Here is a 24,040-nt window from a genome sequence, read left to right as displayed (position 1 = left end):
CTTCCAGTCCTCAGTCTTACGCCTGCTAGGTCTGTTTGCTTCTTGCATTCTGTTGGTCACTCATGCTCGCTGGCATATGAGGGCTCTTCAGTGGTGTCTCTGCAGACAGTGGTTCCAGCACAAAGGGGATCTCAGGGATTCAATAAAGATCTCCAGGGACGATGTAGCGGATCTTCATTGGTGGTCAGTGGACAGCAACCTTTCCCAAGGGAAACCGTTTTCACTACCACCTCCGGTGGCCACAGTGATATCGGATGCTTCCACTCTAGGGTGGGGAGCTCATCTGGGGGACCTGGAGATCAAGGGTCGTTGGTCTCCAGTGGAACAGATGTTGCATATCAATCTGTTGGAATTGCGGGCTGTACGTTTGGCGCTCAAGGCCTTCCTCCCTTCCCTTCGCAGTCAGTTCAGATCCTGACGGACAACACTACAGCGATGTGGTATATTGCAGAGAAGCCCTACGACTTTGGTCCTGGGCTCAGGACCATGTGATTTGCTTGATGGCAAATCATTTGGCCGGAGTGTTGAATGTACGTGCGGACGTTCAGTCGTCACTTCTCATTAGATCACGAGTGGCGTCTCCATCCGGATGTAGTCCTCCACATCCATTCTTGTTTTAACATTTTTAATGGGTTCGCCTTTCGAGCCCATGCATTCATGTCCATTGAGATATTTAGCCTTCAAGACTGTTTTCTTGATCGCGATTATTTCTGCTAGAAGGATTGGTGAGCTTCAAGCTCTCCGTTAAGACTCCTTTCACTGTGTTTTTCCCTGATAAAGTGGTTCTAAAAACCAGGGCTGCTTTTCTGCCGAAAGTTGTCACCCCTTTTCATTTAGGGCAGAATATCACTCTTCCTGCTTTTTGCCCTCCTCCCCACCCGTCTAAAGAAGAGACTCCATAGGTTGGATCCTAAGAGGGCCCTGATTTATTTTTATTTTTTATTTTTTTTATCTTGAAAGAACTGAAGACTTTTGTTTGGATGAGCAACTGTTTGTTGGGTATGCTGGTCAACAAAAAGGCAGAGCTGTACAGAAAAGGACACTCTCCAGGTGGGTCATCTTGTGTATAAAGATCTGTTACTCTATGGCAAAAAGGTCCCTCCTGAAGGTATCAGGGCCCACTCTACTAGGGCTAAATCCGCATCCTCGGCTTTGGCGAGGGGAGTTCCATTGATAGACATATGTAAAGTGGCAACTTGGGCGTCCCTCCATACTTTCGTGAAACATTACTGTTTAGACTCCGAGATGAGGAGGGACGGTCACTTTGCTCGCTCGGTATTGCAAGATTTCTTAGTGTAATCAGGTGGGCACCCACCACAGAGTGTGGTACTGCTTGGTACTATATTCATAAGATGAGGAATCCACAGGTAGTTGTATCCATCAGAAGAACAAGTTACTTACCTTCGGTAACGCTTTTTCTGGTGGATACACCTGTGGATTCCTCACGGTCCCTCCCACCTCCCCGTTGCCTGCCTGGTTACACTCTTATCTTGCAGTATTTAGGTGTGTGTGTATTCTGTAGGAGGCAGCCCCTTGGGTAAGGGTCGCTCCCCATAGGGGCACATTACTGTTGGCCATATCTGCTATCTGCCCCCCTTGGGGGCAGCTTGGCCTATTTTCGGAAGGCCAATCTGCCCCCGGGGTGGGGGGCAGAAAGCCCTCCAGGGAAGTTTTTCTTTCCACAATAAGAGGGTGGGGGTATGGCCATACCCCCCCAATAAATGGGGCTGAAGTTGTTTTTGCCCACCAGTGGGCAGATGGGGCAATTACCCCTGATCCACACCTTGGGGAAGGCAGAAAGTCTTTTTTTTTTTTTTTTTTTTTTTTTAAATTCCCTGGCATCTAGTAAATAGTGGGATGGTGGCTACCAACCAATATGGGCCTGGTTATGCCCCCACCCCAGCTGAAGGGAAGAGATCCCCGGGTCTACCATTGAAGCCTATTGCAAACCCGACGCCTGTTTGCGCACTGCACCCGGCCGCCCCTGTGCGCTGAGGGTGTACTTTTTGTGCCCCCCCCTCCCCCAGTGCCCTACAAAACCCCCCTGGTCTGCCCTCCGAAGTCGCGGGTACTTACCTGCTGGCAGACTGGAACCGGGGCACCCCTATTTCCATTGAAGCCTATGTGTTTTGGGCACCACTTTGACCTCTGCACCTGACCGGCCCTGAGCTGCTGGTGTGGTAACTTTGGGGTTGCCTTGAACCCCCAATGGTGGTCTACCTTGGTCCCAACTTTGAACTCTGTAAGTGCTTTACTTACCTGTGAACCTAACAAATACTTACCTCCCCCCAGGAACTGTTGATTTTTGCACTGTGTCCAATTTTAAAATGGCTTATTGCGATTTTTGCCAAAACTGTACATGCTATTGTGGTGATTCAAAGTTCCTAAGATACCTGAGTGAAATAACTTTCAAAGTATTGTTTGTAAATCTTGAACCTGTGGTTCTTAAAATAAACTAAGAAAATATATTTTTCCATTTAAAAACCTATTGGCCTGGCATTGTCTTTGAGTGTGTGTTTCCCATTTATTGCCTGTGTGTGTACAACGAATGCTTAACACTACCATCTGATAAGCCTACTGCTCGACCACACTACCACAAAATAGAGCATTAGAATTATTTTTTTGCCACCATCTTACCTCTAAGGGGAACCCTTGGACTCTGTGCATGCTATTTCTTACTTTGAAATAGTACATACAGAGCCAACTTCCTACACAGAAGAATTGGTTTATAAGAGGCTTCTTGAAAATGCATACCAAAAGATGGACTCAGTGGTGGCATTATACACCGATTGTGACTTAATTTTTTCACAAGGGAGCTAGCTACTGCCTTCCCAATTACTTTAACGGAGCTATGATTTGTAAGATAATGTTTTTGCTTGGAAAGATGTGATGTTGTGCTGCTTGTATTTGTTTTGAGTTATAAGTACTAGTTAAGAGAAATATATATATTTTAAAATGTCACCAGCCCAACTGCTCCTCTGTTGCAGAGCCTAAGGAATGTAACATTTAAAGGTAAAATTGTGTCCGTATCAGTTACTGAAACCTCCACCCCTCCCCAATCAAATATTGCTGCTTCTGACTACAGTACTACTTGGTGCATGAATGCTGGACATTAGTTTAATACCATGAAAATGGAAATCATTTTTTGAGCTAATTAGCCCATGGCCGGTTCAAGAATGTTGCATTCCAATCGCTCGACGCCCAGGACATATTGCTTGGGGTTAGGGGCAACAAGTATTAATATTTTTGTTCTTGGGACATGTAGGCCCAACCCCCTGCTGCACAAACCCTTGGGTTGCCAGTTTACAGAAAAGGAAACTGTCTGCATTTGGGGTAATGTGTGTCCATATGCTAATGCTGTTGAAACTTGTATTTGTGGTTCATTAATGAAAAGCCTTCATTTTTAGGATGTGCGCTGTAAATACACATTTTATGGTGGCACTGCACTACGGACCGTGTGGTTCCAGTATTAAAAAAAAAAAAAAAAAAATGTACACGTTTGAAAAGTTTAACCATATGAGGCTAAGTATAACACCCCCAGAATGCTCTCTGATTATTCTTTGAAGCGTCATTTAGTAAAATGTGTTGATGCATGCTAGTATTGCCAAAAAATATTCCTAATGGAAAATCAGTGAAACCATTTTCAACAGGATTATGGGAAGCATGAAACTAAGCACTGGCAAAGTCAACTGATTATATATATATATATATATATATATATATATATTTTATTTTTTGTGAGTCTATTGCTTTTGTCAATGCCGGTCTTATTTTTTACCTGACTTTTGTAACTATTGCTGTGGGAGCTGCCAGGCCCTCGTGATTGTAACAAACATTTGGCAAAAAACGCACACATTGCCACCAGTGGTGTGACAAAGGCCTGCAGCCCCCCTCCAGAATCCCCCACAGCACCTGCCCTGAGGGAGTCCGTGGGGTAGGGGATCCCTCCATGTTCTTTCCAGGGGGATCCCCTCCAGTTTTGTTACACCACTGATTGCCATAGTAGTAGTAGTTCCTGGCAGTGAACAAAACTACTTTGTGTGCCAATATGCTCCTTGTGGAGGAGCAAAATGTGATCACTCGCAGTAAAGCCAGCCGATATAGAGAAATAGAAGTTTAATAAAATACAAGTTCTTTGACGCTAGACCTAATTAGGGACCCAATTCTTAAAGAAAGTCACAAAAGTGCACCCATGGTATGTCTTTGAATAAGTGGTTTTCATGAATTTACAAGAACTTACAGAAGTAAACCAGGAAATCATACTCCTAGAAAATATCTGTCAACTCTATTTTAGCATAAGCAAATATAAATGTGTAGATTTGCTGATGTGAAAATCTATTGAGCGTTTACAAGTTCACTTCCCCTCCAGGCACTTTTTTTTGTCCCACCCCAAAGATTAGAGAAGATCTGGTGAAACATTCTTAAAACCTGCAAGATAGTTGGTTTGCAGACTCCATGGCAGTCCAGCACTGAAACTATTGCTTACTGCTTCCTCCAGTCTCAGTATGTAGTTCTGCAGAAAGGTGGCAAATTAAGGAAATTGCTATAGTAGGGATTGAAATTGCAAGTATTCAAGCCCTACTATAGCAGAAGCCCTGGCATATACAGGCTATTATTGGAGCGCTTACCTAATGAGATTGCTGCCATAATTTGTCACCACACTACATGGCACCACAGGGACAAGTAGATTTAAGAAGCAACCTCTCCCATGGACAAGTAGATATTTTATTACATTCCACACCCCTGACAGTTTTTGAAAATATGGATACTGAAGAACAGCTGTGTTTATATAATTAGTATTGTTTAGATTATCTTTTAGCTAAACCTTTCGCTAGAGTGTTCACAAATACAATGGTATAGCCCTTACCACCTCCTCTTACATGCTAGTTGGAATAACCCTTCAGTTGAGTGGGAGTCTACTTTAGAATGGTGGTGTGAGGCAGACTGCTGATCGACTGAGTGAAAGGAGGAAGCAGCGAGTGGAGACCAATAAAGCATACTACTATTTCCCTAATTTCTTCCTGGTACTTCTTACAACAAGCTGCTTATAGACTGAGCATAGTTTTACTTTTGATTGAATTTTTAATCTTACAGCGAAGGTTTTTACTTAAATATGTAGATCATTTCTGTTTTATATTGTGAATGGCCCTGACTTCCCTTAGGCTTATTTGGGACGCTGCCTACGTCATGAGAATAAGAACTGTTTTCAGGTGTGTGCATTTCAACCATACTATCACTCTTAAACCTAGAGCAATTGTGCTAATGAGAAATAGGATTAGGCACACTTGTTACATCAGTTGTGGACTTGCAGCTAACGCTGCTTTCATGATCTTGTAAATATGAAGAAGTGATACCCTTTGGTAATGTTTGATTTGAGGTCAAGTATTGGATAGGATCACAGTGTGCTAATTGGGTCAGAATTGTCTTTCACCTTATAGCTTGCCCATTATATGTGTCGGTGCTAACTGAAATAAAGCACACATTCTTACTCTTAGTGGTTTTGCCCTTCTTTTTTTTCTTTTCGGGTAAATAATGTGACCATTATGCAATCGTATTCCATTTGATTTTCATGTTTGCGCCTCATATTACAAAAATTCTGCTGTCAGGAAAACAGAATTGACGGTGAATCATTTGATATGGTTTAGACCGTGTTAAGTTTCTATGTCTACAGAGCCCAGACACATGCCATCTTGTCAAACTACCCTCCCATGAGCTTCCCATCATCCTCCTCCTCCTCTACCCCAGAGAGTATCCAGCTAACACTTTCTGTATGAAACACCTACTTGTGCAATATTTGGTTCGAGTTGAGATCCATGAGCGCTCAAAATAGAAGTAAAAAGCCTTACACTAACAATGTCCTGATGCTCAACTTACTATGCAGGTGGGCGAGCCCTCATTTAAATGTTCATAGAGTTCCCCATCTATTGTGGTCTACAGTCCGATTTGGGGGATACTATCCCTGAGTAGTGATTCTCAATTTAACATCAGTTTGAGTTTGTGTGCCACCTGACAGTCTGTAATAAGCATGCCCTCAGTGCTGACAAATCATTGCAGGTCTGTTTTCCGTTTCCCCAGCTCTCAAGCCTTAGTTCATCTGTAGTTCAAAGGTACCTGGTGCTCGACTAATACACCCACTTGGTTGTCCTTATTGAGCCTCAACTTGTGCTTTAAAGAATTCATTTCTTGGTCGTCAAAATGTTGTCACTAATACAAGAGCTATAAACTAAACAAATACGTGAGGTTGGCTTAGTGAAGAGTTTATTCTGAGCCGCTGACTGTAGGGAAAGTAAATAGACCAAATGCTGGCAATCCACCTTAGTCGATGGATAACCATTAGTCCTGTTACTGCACTAAGTAGCATCTGTGTGAGAAGAGAACAGATTATGAAGTGAGATGTGCTAATAAGAGCACCAATTGCAGTTTTGTGCTTGTAGCCTTTGTAATAAGATCCTAGGTCTACACATTTTTGTTGCAGAGAATACCCTTGCTGTTACTAGCACATGATGCAAGATCAGCCCTGATTAATGCACATTAGTTTATTGATATCCTTATTCTTAATTATAATCGGTCCAGGAAGAATGGGGGTAGTTGTAAAATGCTGTATAGTTGAAGCGACTCATCAATGTAGAAGGAATGTTGGCAGCAGTGGACATATTCTGGTTCTGCTGTGGAACTTAAGTATGATTCATAAGCCATCTTCGAAGGGAGACCTGTTATAAAATGATTTAGCAGATGAGATGCATTAACCTAACCACTCTGGCAGGGACAGCTAGTAAGGCCACATTCATCTGAACAGGGGGCATTGTATTTCGTTACTCTTGAACGCAAGTGACCTGCAAATATTGTTTCCAACTAAGCGCAGTAGCTGAGCTGCTCTGTTTGTGTTTTTTTTTAATTTATTTTTTATTTTTTATTTTTTTGCGCAACAAAAGTGTAGGCACACGAAAATTGATTATTGGCAAAAGTGAAGAAAAACAAGTTGAGGAGGTAGACTGGGTAAAGGCAGACCTCAACTGAGAAATTTGAGTAATGGGTGTACAGTATTTTGCTAATCTTGAAGTGCTTATGACTGCATAGTCCCAAACTGCATTGCTTAACACTAGGCAAAAATCTTTTTAAGCAATACCTGAGCTTTGAGGAAATTACAGCTTTGTGAGGATGAAAGGAGAAGGGGTAGTAAATGTTGGATAATTAAATTTACTATTCATCCAATGTCCAGTGTTCTCAATGAAAAGCATGGTTTTTAGCTTGTATGTACATCCAGTGCTTTTTTTTTTTATTTTTATTTTTTATATTTTTTATTTTATTTTTTAAATCCGTTGGGGGTAGAGAGATTCTGCGCTGTACTACAGATGCATGTAGCCAAAATACCTGTAGTAGCAGCATATAATACAGAATCGTCCTCAATTGCGGCCCTGAAGAGGTGTGCGAATATTGAATCTAAATTATGCGAATCTTACCTAGGTAGTGGACTGGCATTAATTGTTAGAGCATTTGTTCAGATTTTACGTAATGCCTATAAACCCTTCTCCAGCCCAGAAAATGGTCCTAAATAGTTTTGAAAGGGGTTTTATTTATTAATTTATTTTTTTAACTCCAGATTCCCTTAAGGTTTATTTGAACAATTAATTTTCTACTCCGAGATACCGCTTGAGATGGGAATTTTCTGCACACGATTCGATCAAACTTCTGCCTTTTTAATGTAAACAAACTAATGAAACTAAAGTTATCAAGTGACCAAGAACAATGTAGGCAGATTGCAACTCTGTAAATTGTTTGTTCTCTAGCTGTGGTGTAATGCAGGTTTATATTTAACAGCAAATCTAGAACTACAAGCTCAGAGTATTTATAAAACTTAAACTAATGAAGGAAACCTAGGGTTTATTCGAAATTGACTCATGGAGGCACTTTGGCAGTTTTCAATCTTAATGCTGGATAAGTGGCAGTTAGTTTATGCTTTTGAAGGCTTATTTGCATTTAAAAAAACGTATATAAGCTTCATGATATTTTATAGGTAACGTTTTGCATGCAGGTATGTCAGATTTTTATTTGTAAGCATACTTTTATTTTCTAAAAATCATGAATTAACCAGATTGAAATGTGGTTTTACACATTTCAACATTCAAAATTTGATTTCTATGTATGAATGCAAATTTGTATTTCTAATAGGTGGTAGTTTTGATTGGTTAATAGATTTTTGAGTTTTTATGATGGTAAAGTAGTGCTTTTCTGGATCTGCTACTGTGACCGTGTCTATACATTGCAGGTATATTTAACACAAATTTGGAGTAAACTTGAATATAATGAAGCACAGATCAGTACCACAAACAAGCCTATTGAGTTGAATAGATGCACAAGACAGGAAAGTTCCCGAAGATTGTGGGAAGACTTATGTAGTTCTGATCTGTTAAGAGGGTAGCAAGGAGGAGACTCAACTACAACCGCTGATAATTACTTGGTTGGAGGCAGGTGTTGAATACAAAGGCATGTATTTGTCCCTTGGACAGGGAGATGAGGCTGCCTACTGTACACCTTGCTGGTGAGGCCTCTTAACGCATTCTGGAGTTTCCCCTCTGATGAAAGGTAACAGTTGAATGGGTATTATCAAAGGTGTACCCGATAAGGTAACTTGTTCCTTTAACTTAACCATATACGCAGTGATTGGCTTTAGTAGGTTTGGAGTTGTATTCTTGTCTTGTTTGTACACATTGGCACTCGTCACGCTTCTGGTAGTGCAAGATGTATTTTGATAATGAGATTGCTTTTCAGTAAGGTAGGTTGACTAGTGCACAGAGCCTTTTACACAATTCAACATATTTAAAATTCAACAGAAGGTGATCAGCTGTCGGTGATGTACCCAGACGTCTTGGGCAAAGCCAGCGCAGTGGAACAGCATTTAAGGCTAAGAGCAGTTTTGTAGCATTGCTTTCTTCATTGCTAATGAATGCATGCATGTGCTTCAGGGAATGATTTATGCCAGCTATGGACATTCTGGTGATTAAACAAAATCAATGCCTGTATCAAAAGTAACTTGTTGATATAGAAGAACATAACATGTACAAAACCTTTAAAAAAATAATAGGAGATGCATGCAATAGTTAATGGGAGTTCAAAGTTAATGTGTTCGAAAAGGCTCAGACACCAGGGCATAGTGGCACTAGCAGTGCAGAGTAATCTGTGCAACATTTGTATGTGTGTGGCAAAGTATTGAGTAATCTGAATTGGTACTCATTGCTTTTAATGTTTGGTATTTATTGGGAGGTGGGGGGGGGTCATGATTTTCGGTTTCAGTGATGTTAACAATTGAAACAAGACAGCAGTCATCTAGTTTCCTGTCTGTATTTATTTTAAAATATGGAATATAATTCTTTGTTTTAACGCAGAAAAATTAGCAAAGGACACAATTTTCTTAAGTTTAAACAGCTAGGCATATTTGCATTGTAATCTACATATTTAAATGGGAGTTTATTGATATCTAATATCCTTCCTTATTGCTAAAACCTATCTTGCATTCAGGTACAAGTGAACATGCATCACTTAAGTAATTGTGGAAATATTCTAACTATAGCTTTTTCACAAAATGTAAACAGTGAGCAAAAATTGAATATGTATAAATGCAGTGACGTATTAAAATTCAATTTCCTAGACTTGGGGGCTCCTGTTATGGTACAGTTTGGAGAGTGGAGCAAATTGATGCCTGGCAAGAGGAATATGTAGATTGGTTAACAGGTTTGGGGTTGGGGGGGGGGGGGGGGGGGGGAGTAAACCAAAACAAACCTAGGCCCAACTACGGTACCCATTTAAGTTTGACAGATTTTTATTATTGGGCAAGTTCACCAGTTAATTTTTATCTACCATTTGAAATTTAAAATTCTGATGGATACAACTACCTGTGGATTCCTCACCTAATGAATTCTCCTCTTGCGTAGCAATCGACGGAAACTTCTCTCTCTAGCTCTGCATGTCGGTGAGGACGTCACAATTGCCTGACTCCACGCGGCTCCGTGCAATGCCATTGTGGCAATAAGAGGTCCTCGCCGCCGTTCTGACGCCGGTTCCCTTTTTTCCATGTCTTCGATAACGGTTACTTTTCTGTTACCTGTATTGTTAGCTCTTCGGAAGGAATACTTTGTGTATTTCCACGATGTCGGCTCCAAAAAAGTCGGGTTTCAAGCCCTGCAGGGAATGTGGAGCTTGAATGTTGGTGACTGATCCACACAACGATTGCCTTTGGTGCCTCAGTTCCGATCACGACGTCCAAGAATGCAGATCCTGCCAGAAGATGAATCCGAAGGCGTTGAAGGAACACGAGGCGAAGCTATTCTTGGTCCAAGAAGGAGAGGAAGCGGCACCATCGGTCCTCTTCTGGAAAATCGTCCCATAAGAAGCAGCGTCATCGTGACTCCCGAAGTCGGTCGAGGTCTCCATTGTCCAGGCGCCGCAAGTCTTGGGAAGTGAGTCTGACGGTGTCCCCTCAACCTGCGACACCGCAGACGTCCCCGGCGCCGTCAGTCTTTGAAGTCGTGGAGCCTCAGTCATCTGGTTTCGCCGGTGCATCCAGAACCTGAAGAGTCCAGCCCGGCTCCTGCTCCACAGAGTTATCCTTCGTTTCCGGGTATGGATCCGGCGGCATTCCTTAATGACATGTTTCAAAATTTTCAAAATATGGCTCCGGAAGGTGGTGCGCCGGCTGGCCCCACTGGTCCCCTGGCTTTCAATCTCAGCGTTCCGGCTCCATATAAGCAGACGCCGTTTATGCCATTTTGTTCGGCTGGAGACCCAGGTCAGGCCCCTATGCCAACAGGGCAGCCCTCGACATCGAGGGAGAGACCTTCGACACCTGTGTCGGAGGTGATGGAGCCGAGTGGTCGGATGTCGGTGTCAGATGTCTCTCGGCCCTCTCACTGCCTCCTGTTCATAGGGGCAGTACTGGACACAACATTGAATCGGGCCTTTCCTCCGCCACAGCGCATACGGGACATTCAGGTGTTGGTTCCAATGTTTCAAGAAGGAGCAGTAGTTCCGGTCCTCCAGGTTTGCTCGGTCTGTTCGCTTCTTGCATTCTGTTGGTCACTCAAGCACGCTGGGATATGAGGGCTCCTCAGTGGTGCCTCCGCAAGCAGTGGTTTCAGCACAGAGGAGATCTCTGGCAGTCGATAAAGATCTCCAGAGACACTGCAGCGGATCTCCGATGGTGGGCTGTGGAAGGCAACCTTTCTCAAGGGAAGCCGTTTTTGCAGCCAACTCCGGTGGCCGCGGTGATAACTGATGCCTCCACCTTAGGGTGGGGAGCTCATCTGAAGGATCTGGAGAGCAAGGGTCGTTTGGTCTCCAGTAGAGCAGAGGTTTCATATCAATCTGCTAGAGCTGCGGGTGATTCATTTGGCCCTCAAGGCCTTCCTCCCTTCCCTTCGCGGTCCGTCAGTTCAGATTCTGACTGACAACACGACTGCGATATGGTATATCAACAAACAGGGGGTGTAGGGTCGTGCCTTCTTTGCAGAGAGGCTCTAAGACGCTGGTCCTGGACTCGGGACCATCGGCTTTATGTACTGGCAAACCATTTGGCCGGGGTCCAAAACTTAAGTGTGGACAGGCTCAGTCGCTTCTTCTCGGACGACCACGAGTGGCGTCTGCATCCAGATCTGTTTCTTTACATCTTTCGGATGTGGGGGTTTCCCCATATAGACCTGTTTGCCACTCGAACGCGCACTGTCCGTCGTTCTGCAGCCTCCAGTATCCGATGCAAGGAGCGTTGGGGGACACGTTCCAGATGTCCTGGTGCGACCAGTTGCTTTACGCGTTTCCTCCCATACCCTTGATTCCTCGGGTTTTGAGGAAGATTCGCCAAGACCGGGCTCAAGTCATTCTAATAGCTCCGGATTGGCCATGAAGGATGTGGTATGGAGACCTACTTCGACTCTCACTGTGCCCTCCGCTCCGTCTCCCTATCAGGGCAAACCTCCTCTTGCAGTTGCAGGGGCAGTTTCTTCACCCCCAACCTCCAGAGCCTGCACCTTAATGCCTGGAGATTGAACGGGGCAACCGGAGTTCCTTTTCTCTCCCACCAGAGGTGGGGGACATTCTTTTATCGGCCGGGTGACACTCCACTAAGTTGGTCTATGCGAATAGGTGGCTAATTTTGTTCGTTGGTGTGGAGAGAAGGAAATTGATACCTTAAGTGACCATCTTTCTGATATTCTTTTGTTTGCATTGTCGTTGGCTCAGCGCCGTTGTGCTGTGGCCACTGTTAAAGGTTATCTTTCAGCCCTTTTTGGCTTTTTTTTATATCTTCCAGCTCAGCCTTCTTTATTTAAGACTCCCTTAGTTTTGCGATTTTTGCGGGGACTTACTAATACATTTCCTCCCAAGTCTTTTATTATGCCGCAGTGGGATCTCAATTTGGTGTTGTCTTTTCTGAAGGGCTCCCCCTTTGAGCCACTTCATTCATGCCCTTTAAGGTATTTATTTGTCAAAAACTGTTTACCCACCTTTTACGACTTTTTATAAGACAAGGTGGTTTTGAGGACCAGGGTGGCTTTCCTCCACGGTGGTGTTTCCATTTCACTTGCTACCCTCCTCCGCATCGATCTAAGGAGGAGGAAAGACCCCATTGTCTGGACCCTAGGAGGGCTCTCAGCTTTCATATCGATAGGACGAGAGAGTTCTCTTTATTGGATACGTGGGGAAGAGGTAGGGGAAGGCAGCCCACAAGAGGACACTCCATGTGGGTCGTTCTTTGTATAAAAATATGTTACTCATTGGCAAAGAAGGATCCTCCTGAGGGGATCAGAGCCCATTCCACCAGGGCCAAGTCAGCTTCATCAGCTTTGGCCAGAGGTGTTCCGATGGTGGACATCTGTAAGGCCGCGACTTGGTCTTCCCTCCACACCTTTTGTGAAGCATTATTGTTTGGATGCAGAGGTGCGGAGGGATGGCCATTTTGCGCGGTCTGTGCTGCAAGAGTTCCTGGTTTGACCAGACGGACACCCTCCTCCGAGGTGGTACTGCTTTGGTACTCTATTCATTAGGTGAGGAATCCACAGGTAGTTGTATCCATCAGAAGAGCAAGTTACTTACCTTCGGTAACACTTTTTCTGGTGGATAAATTAGCTACCTGTGGATTCCTCACGGTCCCTCCCACCTCCCCGTTGTCTCCTTGGGTGTGCGCTTCAGTGCTTTGTTTTCAAGATTTCTATATATGTAGAAGTGTTGAAGGGTGTGAATTGTCAGTTTTCTCTATATGTTTCAAAGGCACGTCAAAAGTGGCATGTATTGACGTCAGCACGGCGGCGAGGGCCTCTTATTGCCACGATGACGTCACACAGAGCTGCGTGGAGTCGGGCAATTGTGACGTGACGTCCTCGCCGACATGCAGAGCTAGAGAGAAGTTTCCGTTGATTGCTACGTAAGGGGAGAATTCATTAGGTGAGGAATCCACAGGTAGCTAATGTATCCACCAGAAAGCGTTACCGAAGGTAAGTAACTTGCTCATTTGGTAACACATTTGTTGGACACAAGTAATCATTTTGTTAATGTTCCTAAAAGTCTTCATGGGAGATTGACCATTTTCACAATTTTCTCATCCTAGGCTCACATTAAATTTCCTATGGACTATCCTTACTCACCTCCAACTTTCAGGTTCCTGACCAAAATGTGGCATCCCAATATTTACGAGGTGAGGCTGAATGAATGTCATTGAAATTAAAATATATGCATCTTTAAAGTTGTGTGTTTTTATTTTTTTGTGTTTTTTTATTACTTTTGTTCTTTTTAATGCCTTCTCACTGACACGATATGAATGCTTAAAAGTGAACTTCACAAAGCATTCTTTATTTGTTTTTGTGTTTTTTTTTGGGGGGGGGGGCGCGGAGTGCTCCTATCACTTGTTGGATATGTGTTCTGGTTTATGAAGTCCAGTTGAATTCTTTAGTGGCTTTAGTGCAAGTGATACATTTACCTGTACACTTCTTTACATTCTTCATGTATTAAAGCTAATACAAATATTTCATGGCTAAAATTCTTCCATAGATTAAAATGATTTATAAGTGAGAACAGTAAAACGTTTATTGTTCAATTCTACAACTTTTTAAAATTCAATCTATCCAATATAAAACAATATTAATCACTGGGATCTTAGATTGTATCCTTCATTGAAATGAATGATCAAACGATTTTATATTGGTGCATATTTCAGAATCTTCCCAAGACAGCAAAAGCAGAATAACCGTTTTCTTAATGGCCACTCATATGCTGCCTAGATACCTTATACATGGGGGGGGGGGGGGGAATTACATAAGCTTGTTCAGTTGCATTAGCATTCACAGCTACCACTGAGGCAAGCTCTTTCGGTAGTGCTGCTGATTTTTCCTTTGATTGAAGTTAGCCAAGTCTGATGATGAAAGGTGTGTTTTTAAAAAAAAAATTTTTTTATTACATGTGGCTAGTACAACGGCAAAACCTTTTCTCGTAGGCATATCTAAATATATGATTCTATTGTACGTTGAATCTGGGGCTTTTTTTCTGATCAGTCTTTTTCTTCTTAAAAGCAAAATGTTAAGGTGAAAGGCCCTCTGGCTCTGAAAAGTATATCCATTTGTCCGTGCGCCTAATCAGTTTATACAGTCCTCTCAAACGCTCTACAAAGCGCAGCAATTTTTATAATCCTAGTGAGTGCCCCAGACGGGGAAAGACACTTTTGTATCAACCTCTCCCTGGTAAGATTTGACATTTTCAGGTGATGCAGCCCACCTCAGAGGGTCTCTCAGGCTCCTGATTTGCTCTTGACCAGATTCTTCCGATTTATGTATTGGCTTTCTTTTACTTTGAAGGCAAACATTAGCTTTTTGGCTAGCAGAGGGAGCTGTGAGAGGGTAACCTAAATGTTAAGTTGGTTGCTTTAGTTCCCGGCACAGTCTGCGGATGTTGAGGCAAAACCACACAATCATTTTATTAAGGTCACTGTGTTGTGGCTTTAACTGATACGCATCCACATATGCCGAAGACCCTTGTTTTGATGAAGACTCCTAAAAATCATATCACCCCCTGTCCGCCTTTAACCAACTGCACAAAACCCCCTACACCTCCATGTTAACCCGAAATAGAACTACTGGGGAACGATTTTTAAGGAATCTTAAATATTTCAAGTGGCAATTAAGAAACTAAGACTTTTTTGTTGTAATATCTTCTTACAGATTTTGAGGGAATTCTGCTGTAAGATCCAGAAGCTGGCCTTTGTTTTTTGTTTTTCCAAATTTAAATGACATTAACTTGAAATGTATATCTCGGTTCTAAGCAATGTTGCACCTTTTGGGACTGGATTCAAATACATTGTCATCATAAACATTTAACAAAACTGTTGCCTAAAACATGTTGGTCATCCTAATAAAACAATCGTGACAATTCTTTTGTCTGGGTTCAACTTTTCTATACATTGTTTACATCATTTCCCCATGTAATACACTAAGGATAGCTTTCTGTTGAACTTGGTGTCAGAAAGCTTTAACTTAACTTATTTATTGACTTAAAGTATTGCTTAATCTTGATCTGTTTTAGAATGGGGATGTATGCATTTCAATTCTTCATCCACCTGTAGATGATCCGCAAAGTGGAGAGCTACCATCTGAGAGGTGGAACCCTACACAGAATGTCAGGTACTATGTTGTCATTCTGTCTGCCGCACTGTTTCATGGCTAGTTTTTAACTTTAAAAAATGAATCTAAAGATTGTTTTATCTGTGGACCTACAACCAAGTTGTACACACTTTCCTACCAACACGTGTTGCATGACAAATTTCAAAATAATTTTGTTCTAATATACACTGAACCGTACATGTTCATTTGGGAGAACTTTGCAGTTGCAGGAATAATTCAGGAAGCACATTTGTTGTTCAGCCACTTATTGCTTCCATACATATCCAACAGTTGAACCCCACTTGCCTTACTATTACCTTTGCAGAAGGCCAAAGAATACTGGGCAATGTCATTCATTGCACAGATGTAGCACACACAGGCGTGCAGCAAGAGGTGCTTTAAATGCCTTTTAGTATTTAAAAACGTTTGCCTCTACCCTTGTGATGGGTACCCCTTAAGCACGAGGTTTCCAAAGTAATTTCTTTGAACATAATCCTTTAATTTTATGTCTGCTAAATCAGTGTAATCAGTCCTACACAGCTTGATACAGAAAGGTGCGAATATTGAATGTTGGTGCCTGAGAACAGCACGTGCTGCATGAGACACCATTTTATCGTATTTGTAGAGCAATCAAATTTAGTGCTCTTTTCAAATTAAAAAATGTGTGCTGCAACAAAACTTCACCCCGGCAACAAGATTATCCGAGAAATCTATATTTAAGATTCCTTTAAAATTGTCTGTTAGCACACTGCCTGACAAGTTTTGGGGCACTAAATGTTTAAAAAGTTGGCATAGTATTTCATTGAAAAGTTATTTTAAAACAATGGTTCCCAACCTGTGGTCTGGGGACCCCTGGCAGTATGTGAAGCCTTCTCAGGGTGTCCGTGACTGCCTAGAAAATTAAATAACAGATTAGGTCCCCAGCTTTCAGTAAGGACTCATTGAGGGGGATCCCAGCAATGAGTCCGTGGGGATCCCTGGGTTCCATTAATGATAAAGTGGGGGTTCACAGAAGTCTAAAGGTTGGGAACCACGGTTTTAAAACTTAACTATTTTAAATGGCTTCTCCTGAATCTTGCCCTGGCCTTACTTCATTATAAAATGAGATTGATTTTCTAAATGCCCTTCTGTACTTTTTCTGTAGCACATTTTCAGCAGTTGAGCACCTCTGTGGGAAACTATTAATGGAGCCTGCTCTGATCAACATTTGGGATGTAACCAGTTGTGCAGGCTTCGTAGTCCGGTTGCACATGTTTGTCTTTCTGAGCCCAAACACTAGTTAGCAATCAAGACATTTGTGTAAAATTTGAACAAGTGACATTGACATTACTGTTTTGTATCATGGCAATTGACATAGCTGTTGTATCATAATATGTGAGGAAAAACGTTCTTTAATATGTACTAAACCTTTAGCCTAAGGAAAAACAGGTTGTCATTTTTGATGTGCACCTGTAATTTTTCAGCATCAAAATCTTCCATGAATTTATAATCGATGCGGAGACTGTGCCCAGTTCAGCACTGGCTGTAGAAATGCAGTGGCGTTAATATGTAATGGAATGGCACTGCAAAAAATTGTTTTTGTGTAAATCCTGAGCTCTCGGGATCGGTATTTTGAGAGTTAGACCAACTGATGATTGATCTACTTTGGCAAGGAAAGAGGTGTAGGGTCGGTCTCTTCACACTCCGTAGAGAAGGGTGGGTTTGAGGTCCCAGACCTCGAATTATACTACATCGCCAGCCAGTTATAGCATGCAATACATTGGCTGGATGGGGAGCCAAACTGGGAGAGATGCTTTTTAGAAGGCGCATATGCACCCACCTGCTGGGGGAAACTTCTGATGAGGGGTGGAGGTAAACCCCACACATTCCCCCTTCTAATTTAACTGATAGAGGATTTGGGAACAAACCAAGTCTGAACAGTTATCTGGATACTACCTCCCTTTGTTCAGATGACGTGGTTAATGTCTGCAGCCGAATGGCAGGAGGGTGCTTGTCTAATGCTGTCTGACCTCTACCCAAGGGTAGATTTCTCACTTATCAACAAGCACAAGAATCATTTAATATAGGTGCCGAATACTTTTTTACAATTTGCTAAAATTGTGGCAATTGCCAGACAATTATGGCCCATGTTTCCTGAGGCACCTATTCCTGCCCAAATGCAGACCACTGTGCTCAAGATGGGAGTGGGATGCAGGCTTATAACACACATACCGCTCACTATGCGTTAATAAAACAGTACAACCCATACCGATAGAAAATCGATAGAACACACATGGGAGAAGAATTATCCTTGAAATTTTTAACTAAAATACATGTGAGTTAAGGTATTAGCAGTTAATGCCCGTTTTAAATTAATTCAGTATAATGTCATACATATGCTACATCTGACCCCTTAACATTTACCCGCCATATACCGCTCTCGATCGCAATTTCCTAAAATGTGGGTCGATGGAAGCTGACTTTCTTCATCTGTCCTGACTTGCCCCTTAATGAGGAGTTTCTGAGAGGTCATTGCCCAATCAAGAGCAAAAACAGGATTGGAAATACTGTTACACATCAAACAATGCCTTCTGGGACTCCTACCACACACCCCAGCTAGGAAACTGAGTAGACACTATCTAACACTGGGCCTAGTGGTTGAGAAACACCACATAGCTATTCATTGCCTTAGTCCCAGGGCCCCAACAAGAAAGTTATGGAAATCTGATGAGACAGAATGGGCAGTTGTGGAGGAGGTACATATCCGGAGGACCAAGAGGGTTGACAGAGCCCAGGAAACACTGTTAGCTTGGGTGGATAGACTAGAACAACTGCTTGCTTATACTAGTTCACAAACCAACACACCAGGGTCCCAAATGATCGAGACAATCCGATAACCACACAAGTTTGTGGGTGGTGGTGGTGGGGTGGGGGGGGGGATGCATGTGCATGCTCCCTGGCCTTTTGGATAACCTTGACAACATGGCGATACTGAAATACGACAATACTAACCCACAGAGATGTATAGAAGGAGGATTTGTTAATATCAGTTGGCTTTACTAAAAATGTTGGCAGCTCTTTTTGCAGTGTGCGCGATCAGGTCAACGCTTAGTCATTTTCTATGTCACGGTGTATATGAGAACATCTCCTGATGTAATTTATTGCTGATTTACAGTTTATTGCATAGATAAAACCAAAACCAAAATATAAACCAGTTACAAAAATGCCTTTTTGAGGTAGCTAGTTCTATATGCTTTTTCTGATACCTTCTCTGGACAGAGAATTTCCTCATATCAAAGGCGAAGCTGCTTCAGCCTATACAGTTGGGTACAGACAGTTACTGGAGCCAGGTAGTAATTTTACATGTACATAAATATAATTAAGAAACTGGTTCAAATGTCTTATTTGTTTATCCAAATGAGCAAATATAACTTTTTTTTTTCTTCTTTTTTTAACAAGAATGTGTCATTTTGGTTTCAAGATGGCTAGGTAACAAAACATGAACCATTCATGATGAGCTAACATTCTCCGTACAAGAGGATGTGTGTCATGCTTTCACTGCAGCATAAAGCAGAATATCTGCATCCTCCTGAATGGCGTAGCGTCCTTATGTATTTTAAACTAGTAGCATGCATCTAGTGGGCCCTACATTAAAAATGTTAGGAACTTCAGTTTATTTTTTTAATATTTATTTTAAGGCTTAGCATCTGGCAAAATGATCACAATATGGAGCTGTTCCTCCTCTTTTCGAAATCCAAAATCATGCGAGTTCTTTAATATTTTGTTTACTCATGTGTAATATTTTTATGCAACTTAAGCCGAGCGCTCTTTTTTTGATAACTTAATGTACTACTTTTTAGGACCATCTTACTAAGTGTAATATCGTTGCTCAATGAGCCCAACACCTTCTCACCAGCCAATGTGGATGCTTCAGTCATGTTTAGAAAATGGAGGGACAGTAAAGGAAAAGACAAAGAATATGCAGAGATCATAAGGTAAGCAAGAGTGGTAAATTAAAATGTTAACCACGTTTAATAGTCTGCTATACCAGTACAGTTATCGTGTTGTGGATTTTAGACACTTCTCAGACTGTTTACTTAATCTATGCCATGTAATCTATATCAAAAGCCTAGGAATTTGGCTAGCCCCCCAATTAGCGCTGAAACTATCTGCCATTAGATACTGGGACCAGGTTAATCCTTTTACCTTCAGATGTAGTCTTTTCCTCAATGTTTCCTGTTTAAAGCAGGGCCTGTCTGTAGGATCTGATGGAGGGTTTGATGTGGCATTTGTCCCACTGAAATCCTCTGGTGGGCGGGGGCAGACTGGGGACTTGAAAAATATCTGGAATTCGAGCTGCTTACTGCAGGGCAAAAACGCAAATTGAAACCAATCAGCAGTGAACCTTTGGCAGCTTGGCTTTCCAGTTTGTCCTATTATCTTAGAAACTTTTCAAAAAAGATTAAAGTCCAAACTTTTGGGTTTATGCAGGAGGACTCCACTCTACTTTCTAAGTTCCCCAGGACTTCGGGGACACCACTTACTAGTCAGGACTCACTCCAAGGATGCACCAGCATGGTCCAGCTTGTGCCTTGAAGCTGTACTGGGGACTAGCCAACTAGCACTTGGAGAGCAATCTTGTGTCCTGGGTACAAGTGGGAGCAGGTCCGGACCCTGGTGTTGCTCCTCACAGCCCTACTTGGTGAAATCCTTGGTGCAGCAGGGTCAGCCTTTGTGCAGTCAAGGGGGTCCAGCAGGCACAGTGGTCATTCAGGTTTCCACAGGTCCAGCAGTGATCTGAGCTCTTTGCAGGGCTGCCAATGTAATCCTTTGAACAAGCTCGTTGGAAGAGGACTCGATAGCCAATAACATTCCCGCTTACCTTAAGACTACTTCCTGGGAAGTTTGGCATCTAATTTCCCAGTATTCATTATGCAATCCACTGCCAACATGGCCAAACCTTTATTTTCCCATGTGGAGTTTCCTAGCCGACCCCAGAGGTCTGGCTACGTCGGAACTACACTCACCCTTCAGAATGACTCCTAATTTAATTTGAGTGCAGCTAGGTTGGCTAGCCAACAAAGAAAAAGGGGCTGGGACAGGCTCAGTGTCATCTGTTTTTACAGCGGCAGCTTGCCTTTAGCAGTGTAACTAGCTTACTAGCCTCTTCTCCAGCCATTCTGCTACAGGAGAGGAAAACTCCTCCCAGCACCTTCACACCTAATCACAGGGGGGCTGACAACTAAGCTTCTGGGTCAATCACAGTTTTGCCAGTATCCTTTTAAGTAACTTAGAGTAAATCTACTTTTCTAAATTAGTTATATTTAATCTGACCTTGGCAACAAGTTGAGCTTAATGTAGCTATTAGTTTGTCACTTTTTTAGGATTAACAAAAGTTAACTAAAGGGGCTACCAGCTTCTGAAAAGGGGAAATCGACTTTAGAGATTTTGCACTGTCCTACCCTCTGGGCACTTACAATAGATTTTAGGGGTGACTTTTAGGTAATAAATAGGTAGGTTTGGGCCTGTCAAAAGGGTTAATTTTACAGGTCGAATTTGACAGTGTTGCAACTATCATGATTATAGTTGACCCTGCAGTGGTGCACACTTAAGTTCATTAGCACCCACTAGTGACACTTTAACCTACAGGTCCTAAGTTTACTCTGAGTTACTAGATACTTATGTAAGGTAAACTTGCCAGTCCTGGATTAGCAATTATGCACTCATTGGTATACACCTTGAAGGAGTCCGAGCACCTACTGTGTGCTGGGTGTTGGTGCCCCAGTGTGCAGAGTCAATACACCAGCACCGCAGTAGGGGTGAACCTGACAACTGCCGTCCTCTTACACTATTCATGTATGACTCCTGAATCATGACTCCTTCAGTCTAGTTTTTAATTGGACCTTTTCGTAGCTAGAACTTATTCAGTGCATAACCCTTACTGATTTTTTTTTTTTTTTTTTTTTTTTTTAATTCAGAAGTATGATTTTAAAATGGATATGATCTGGAACACTTCACAATCTAGCGTGATTCATGCATTTAGGTTTAGCCAAATAATTATGAAGCTGGCAACTCTGCAGCAGGTAACACTTTGTGGTTCTTACCTAGCCTTGGACATGGGGCTGGAGAAATACTGGGGAGGCACCTACTAGTGAAACAACGTGCAATTGATGAGTGTAAGTACAACTGGATAGTTTTACGCCAAGACCCCAGACCGGAAAGCAGCATGGATGGGATGAATGGTGGGCACCCCAGTAGGGCTCTCAATGTGGTGTAATGCACTGATGTTCGAGAAAGGGAAGGGTTGGATTACCTGATATATAATTTGCACAACCAGTAGATGCAGCCATATGATTTGACAAAAAAAGGTGATCTTGTTGGCAATGAGGAGGTAATATCATTGAATTAAATCTTGAATTCAGATCTGCTGCAGTTGCTTAACTATTCATTTTCATATGAAACAGTGAAACATTAATTCATTTTCAGTGAAACAAATATGGGTGCTGGACTACTCCCTGGTCATATATAGTTAATGCGGTTTGATTTGAAAGGATTGGCCCATCTGTTTTAGCAACTTTGGATTCTTGCTGTGGGTTGAAGGGGGAGGGGATTGGGGGTAACTAGAGTCAACCTAGAGTTATTTTGAGGGTCGAGTCTGCGAGTACATGTGCTAGTGGATGCGTTTAACTTGTGAGACCCTTGTTTACAGTAAAGGGTTTGGAGCCTACCTGTTACTTACCATTTGTTGGCTTGAGTGGCACTCTTCTTTATAGCCTTGTAATTCCTCACTGCAGGCCTAGCATCATTTCATTTTCCCTCCGTGGAACAGGTATTTGCACTTAATGATTCAACTTAATCATTACCTGTCTGTTGCTCTCAATGCGATTGAGGTAGTATTTTGTTAATTTTAACTTCTAGAGCCCTGCAAACCGTAGGTGTGTGACTGGCAAAAGTGTGCCCAGCAGGGCAAACAAAATAGCAAAGTTTTAAATTCTACAGCTAACTTTCTTTTATTTTGCCAAGTTGTCTTTTCACACTTTGCACTCATGTTTTTTCTGTTTTTTTTTGCTTATGGGTGCTGTGCTCAAAACATGACTATCTTGTTCTACATATCACAGCGTGACATTGTTTCTTTCTTATCTGTAATTGCTGAAATGATGCTTTAACACATAATCGTGCAGCACAACCCAGTCCACCCCACACCGGTTGGCCACACTATAATTCACACCACTCACAACCCAATCCACTCCACTCTAACCCACCCCAAAGTAATCTGCTCCATCGCAGTTCGCTCCACTAGAATCAAACTATCTGCTCCAATCCAAAACAACTGACCCCACTCCAATCTTTGGCACTCCAGTTCAAAACGATCTGTACCACTCCAAAACAATCCGCCTCACTCCAGTCTGCCCTATTCCAATCTCCCCACTCCAATCCAAAACAGCCTGCTCCAGTCTTGCCCATTCCAATCCAAAACAATCTGCCCCACTCAATACGCACCCCCCCCCCCCTTCAACCCAATACGCCCCCACTTCAATCCAGTACGGCTCACCTCAATTCCATCCACTTCACTCCAATCCAGTTCTTTCTAGGCCACCCCAATATCTCTCAACCAAATCCAGTCCACCTCATTCCACCCCGTCCCACCCCTCTCCATTCCAGTCCACCTCACCCCACTCCAATTAAATCTTCCCCGCTATAAAAAGCAATCTGCCATACTCCAATCCAAAACAATCTGCCCCACTTCAGCCCAGTCCAAAGCAATCTGTCCAACTTCAGTTTCAAGATGCCCCATTCCAGCATATCCCATAACCCACTCCAATCCAAAACAATCTGCCTCTTTCCACCCTACTCAATTTCAGTTAACCCTAATCTACCTGAATCCAGGCCACTACACCTCACACTACCCAACTCCAGTCCACCTCCTCACCCCACTCCACCATATCCAACCCACCCCGATTCATCCCATTCCACTCCATTCCATTCCACTCCGCTCCAATCCATTCCGCTCCAGTCAAGTCCACTGCAACCCAGACCACTTCACTCCAATCAACCCACACCACCCCAACCCATGACACTTTATTACAATCCACGCTATCCCACTCCAAACAACCTTAATCCAGCCCAATCCAGGTCCCCCCCTACACCGTCTCACCCCACTGCACCCCAATTCACTAGACGCCATTTCACCCTTCTCCAGTTCACCCCACTCCAATCCATCAGACTCCAAATGACCCCACGCCAATCCATACACTACACCCCAAATCAACCCATTCCAGTCCATCCACCCCGCTCCAGATTGACCCACACCAATCCGGTCTACCCCACTGCAGTACAGTCCACCCGACCCCAGTCAGATGAATCCAGTCAACCCCACTCTACTCCACCCACTCAAATTCAGCCCACCCCAATCCAATTCAGTCGTCCCC

The 24,040-nt window shown here is 42.8% G+C and overlaps 1 protein-coding gene across 1 annotated transcript in view; it reads left to right on the top strand.

Annotated features, from left to right (window-relative positions):
* Window positions 1-24,040, top strand: part of UBE2R2 (ubiquitin conjugating enzyme E2 R2) — a 78,119-nt gene that overhangs the window by 30,374 nt on the left and 23,705 nt on the right. The window contains exons 2-4 of the mRNA XM_069217297.1: window positions 13,592-13,678; window positions 15,556-15,653; window positions 19,472-19,606. Coding sequence (XP_069073398.1) covers window positions 13,592-13,678; window positions 15,556-15,653; window positions 19,472-19,606 — 320 coding nt within the window. The remainder of the gene's footprint in view (window positions 1-13,591; window positions 13,679-15,555; window positions 15,654-19,471; window positions 19,607-24,040) is intronic.

This window comes from Pleurodeles waltl, chromosome 1_1 (assembly GCF_031143425.1).
Source record: "Pleurodeles waltl isolate 20211129_DDA chromosome 1_1, aPleWal1.hap1.20221129, whole genome shotgun sequence".
NCBI lineage: Eukaryota > Metazoa > Chordata > Amphibia > Caudata > Salamandridae > Pleurodeles > Pleurodeles waltl.
Note: the sequence above shows the minus strand (reverse complement) of the source record. Positions and strands in the feature narration are given on the sequence as shown.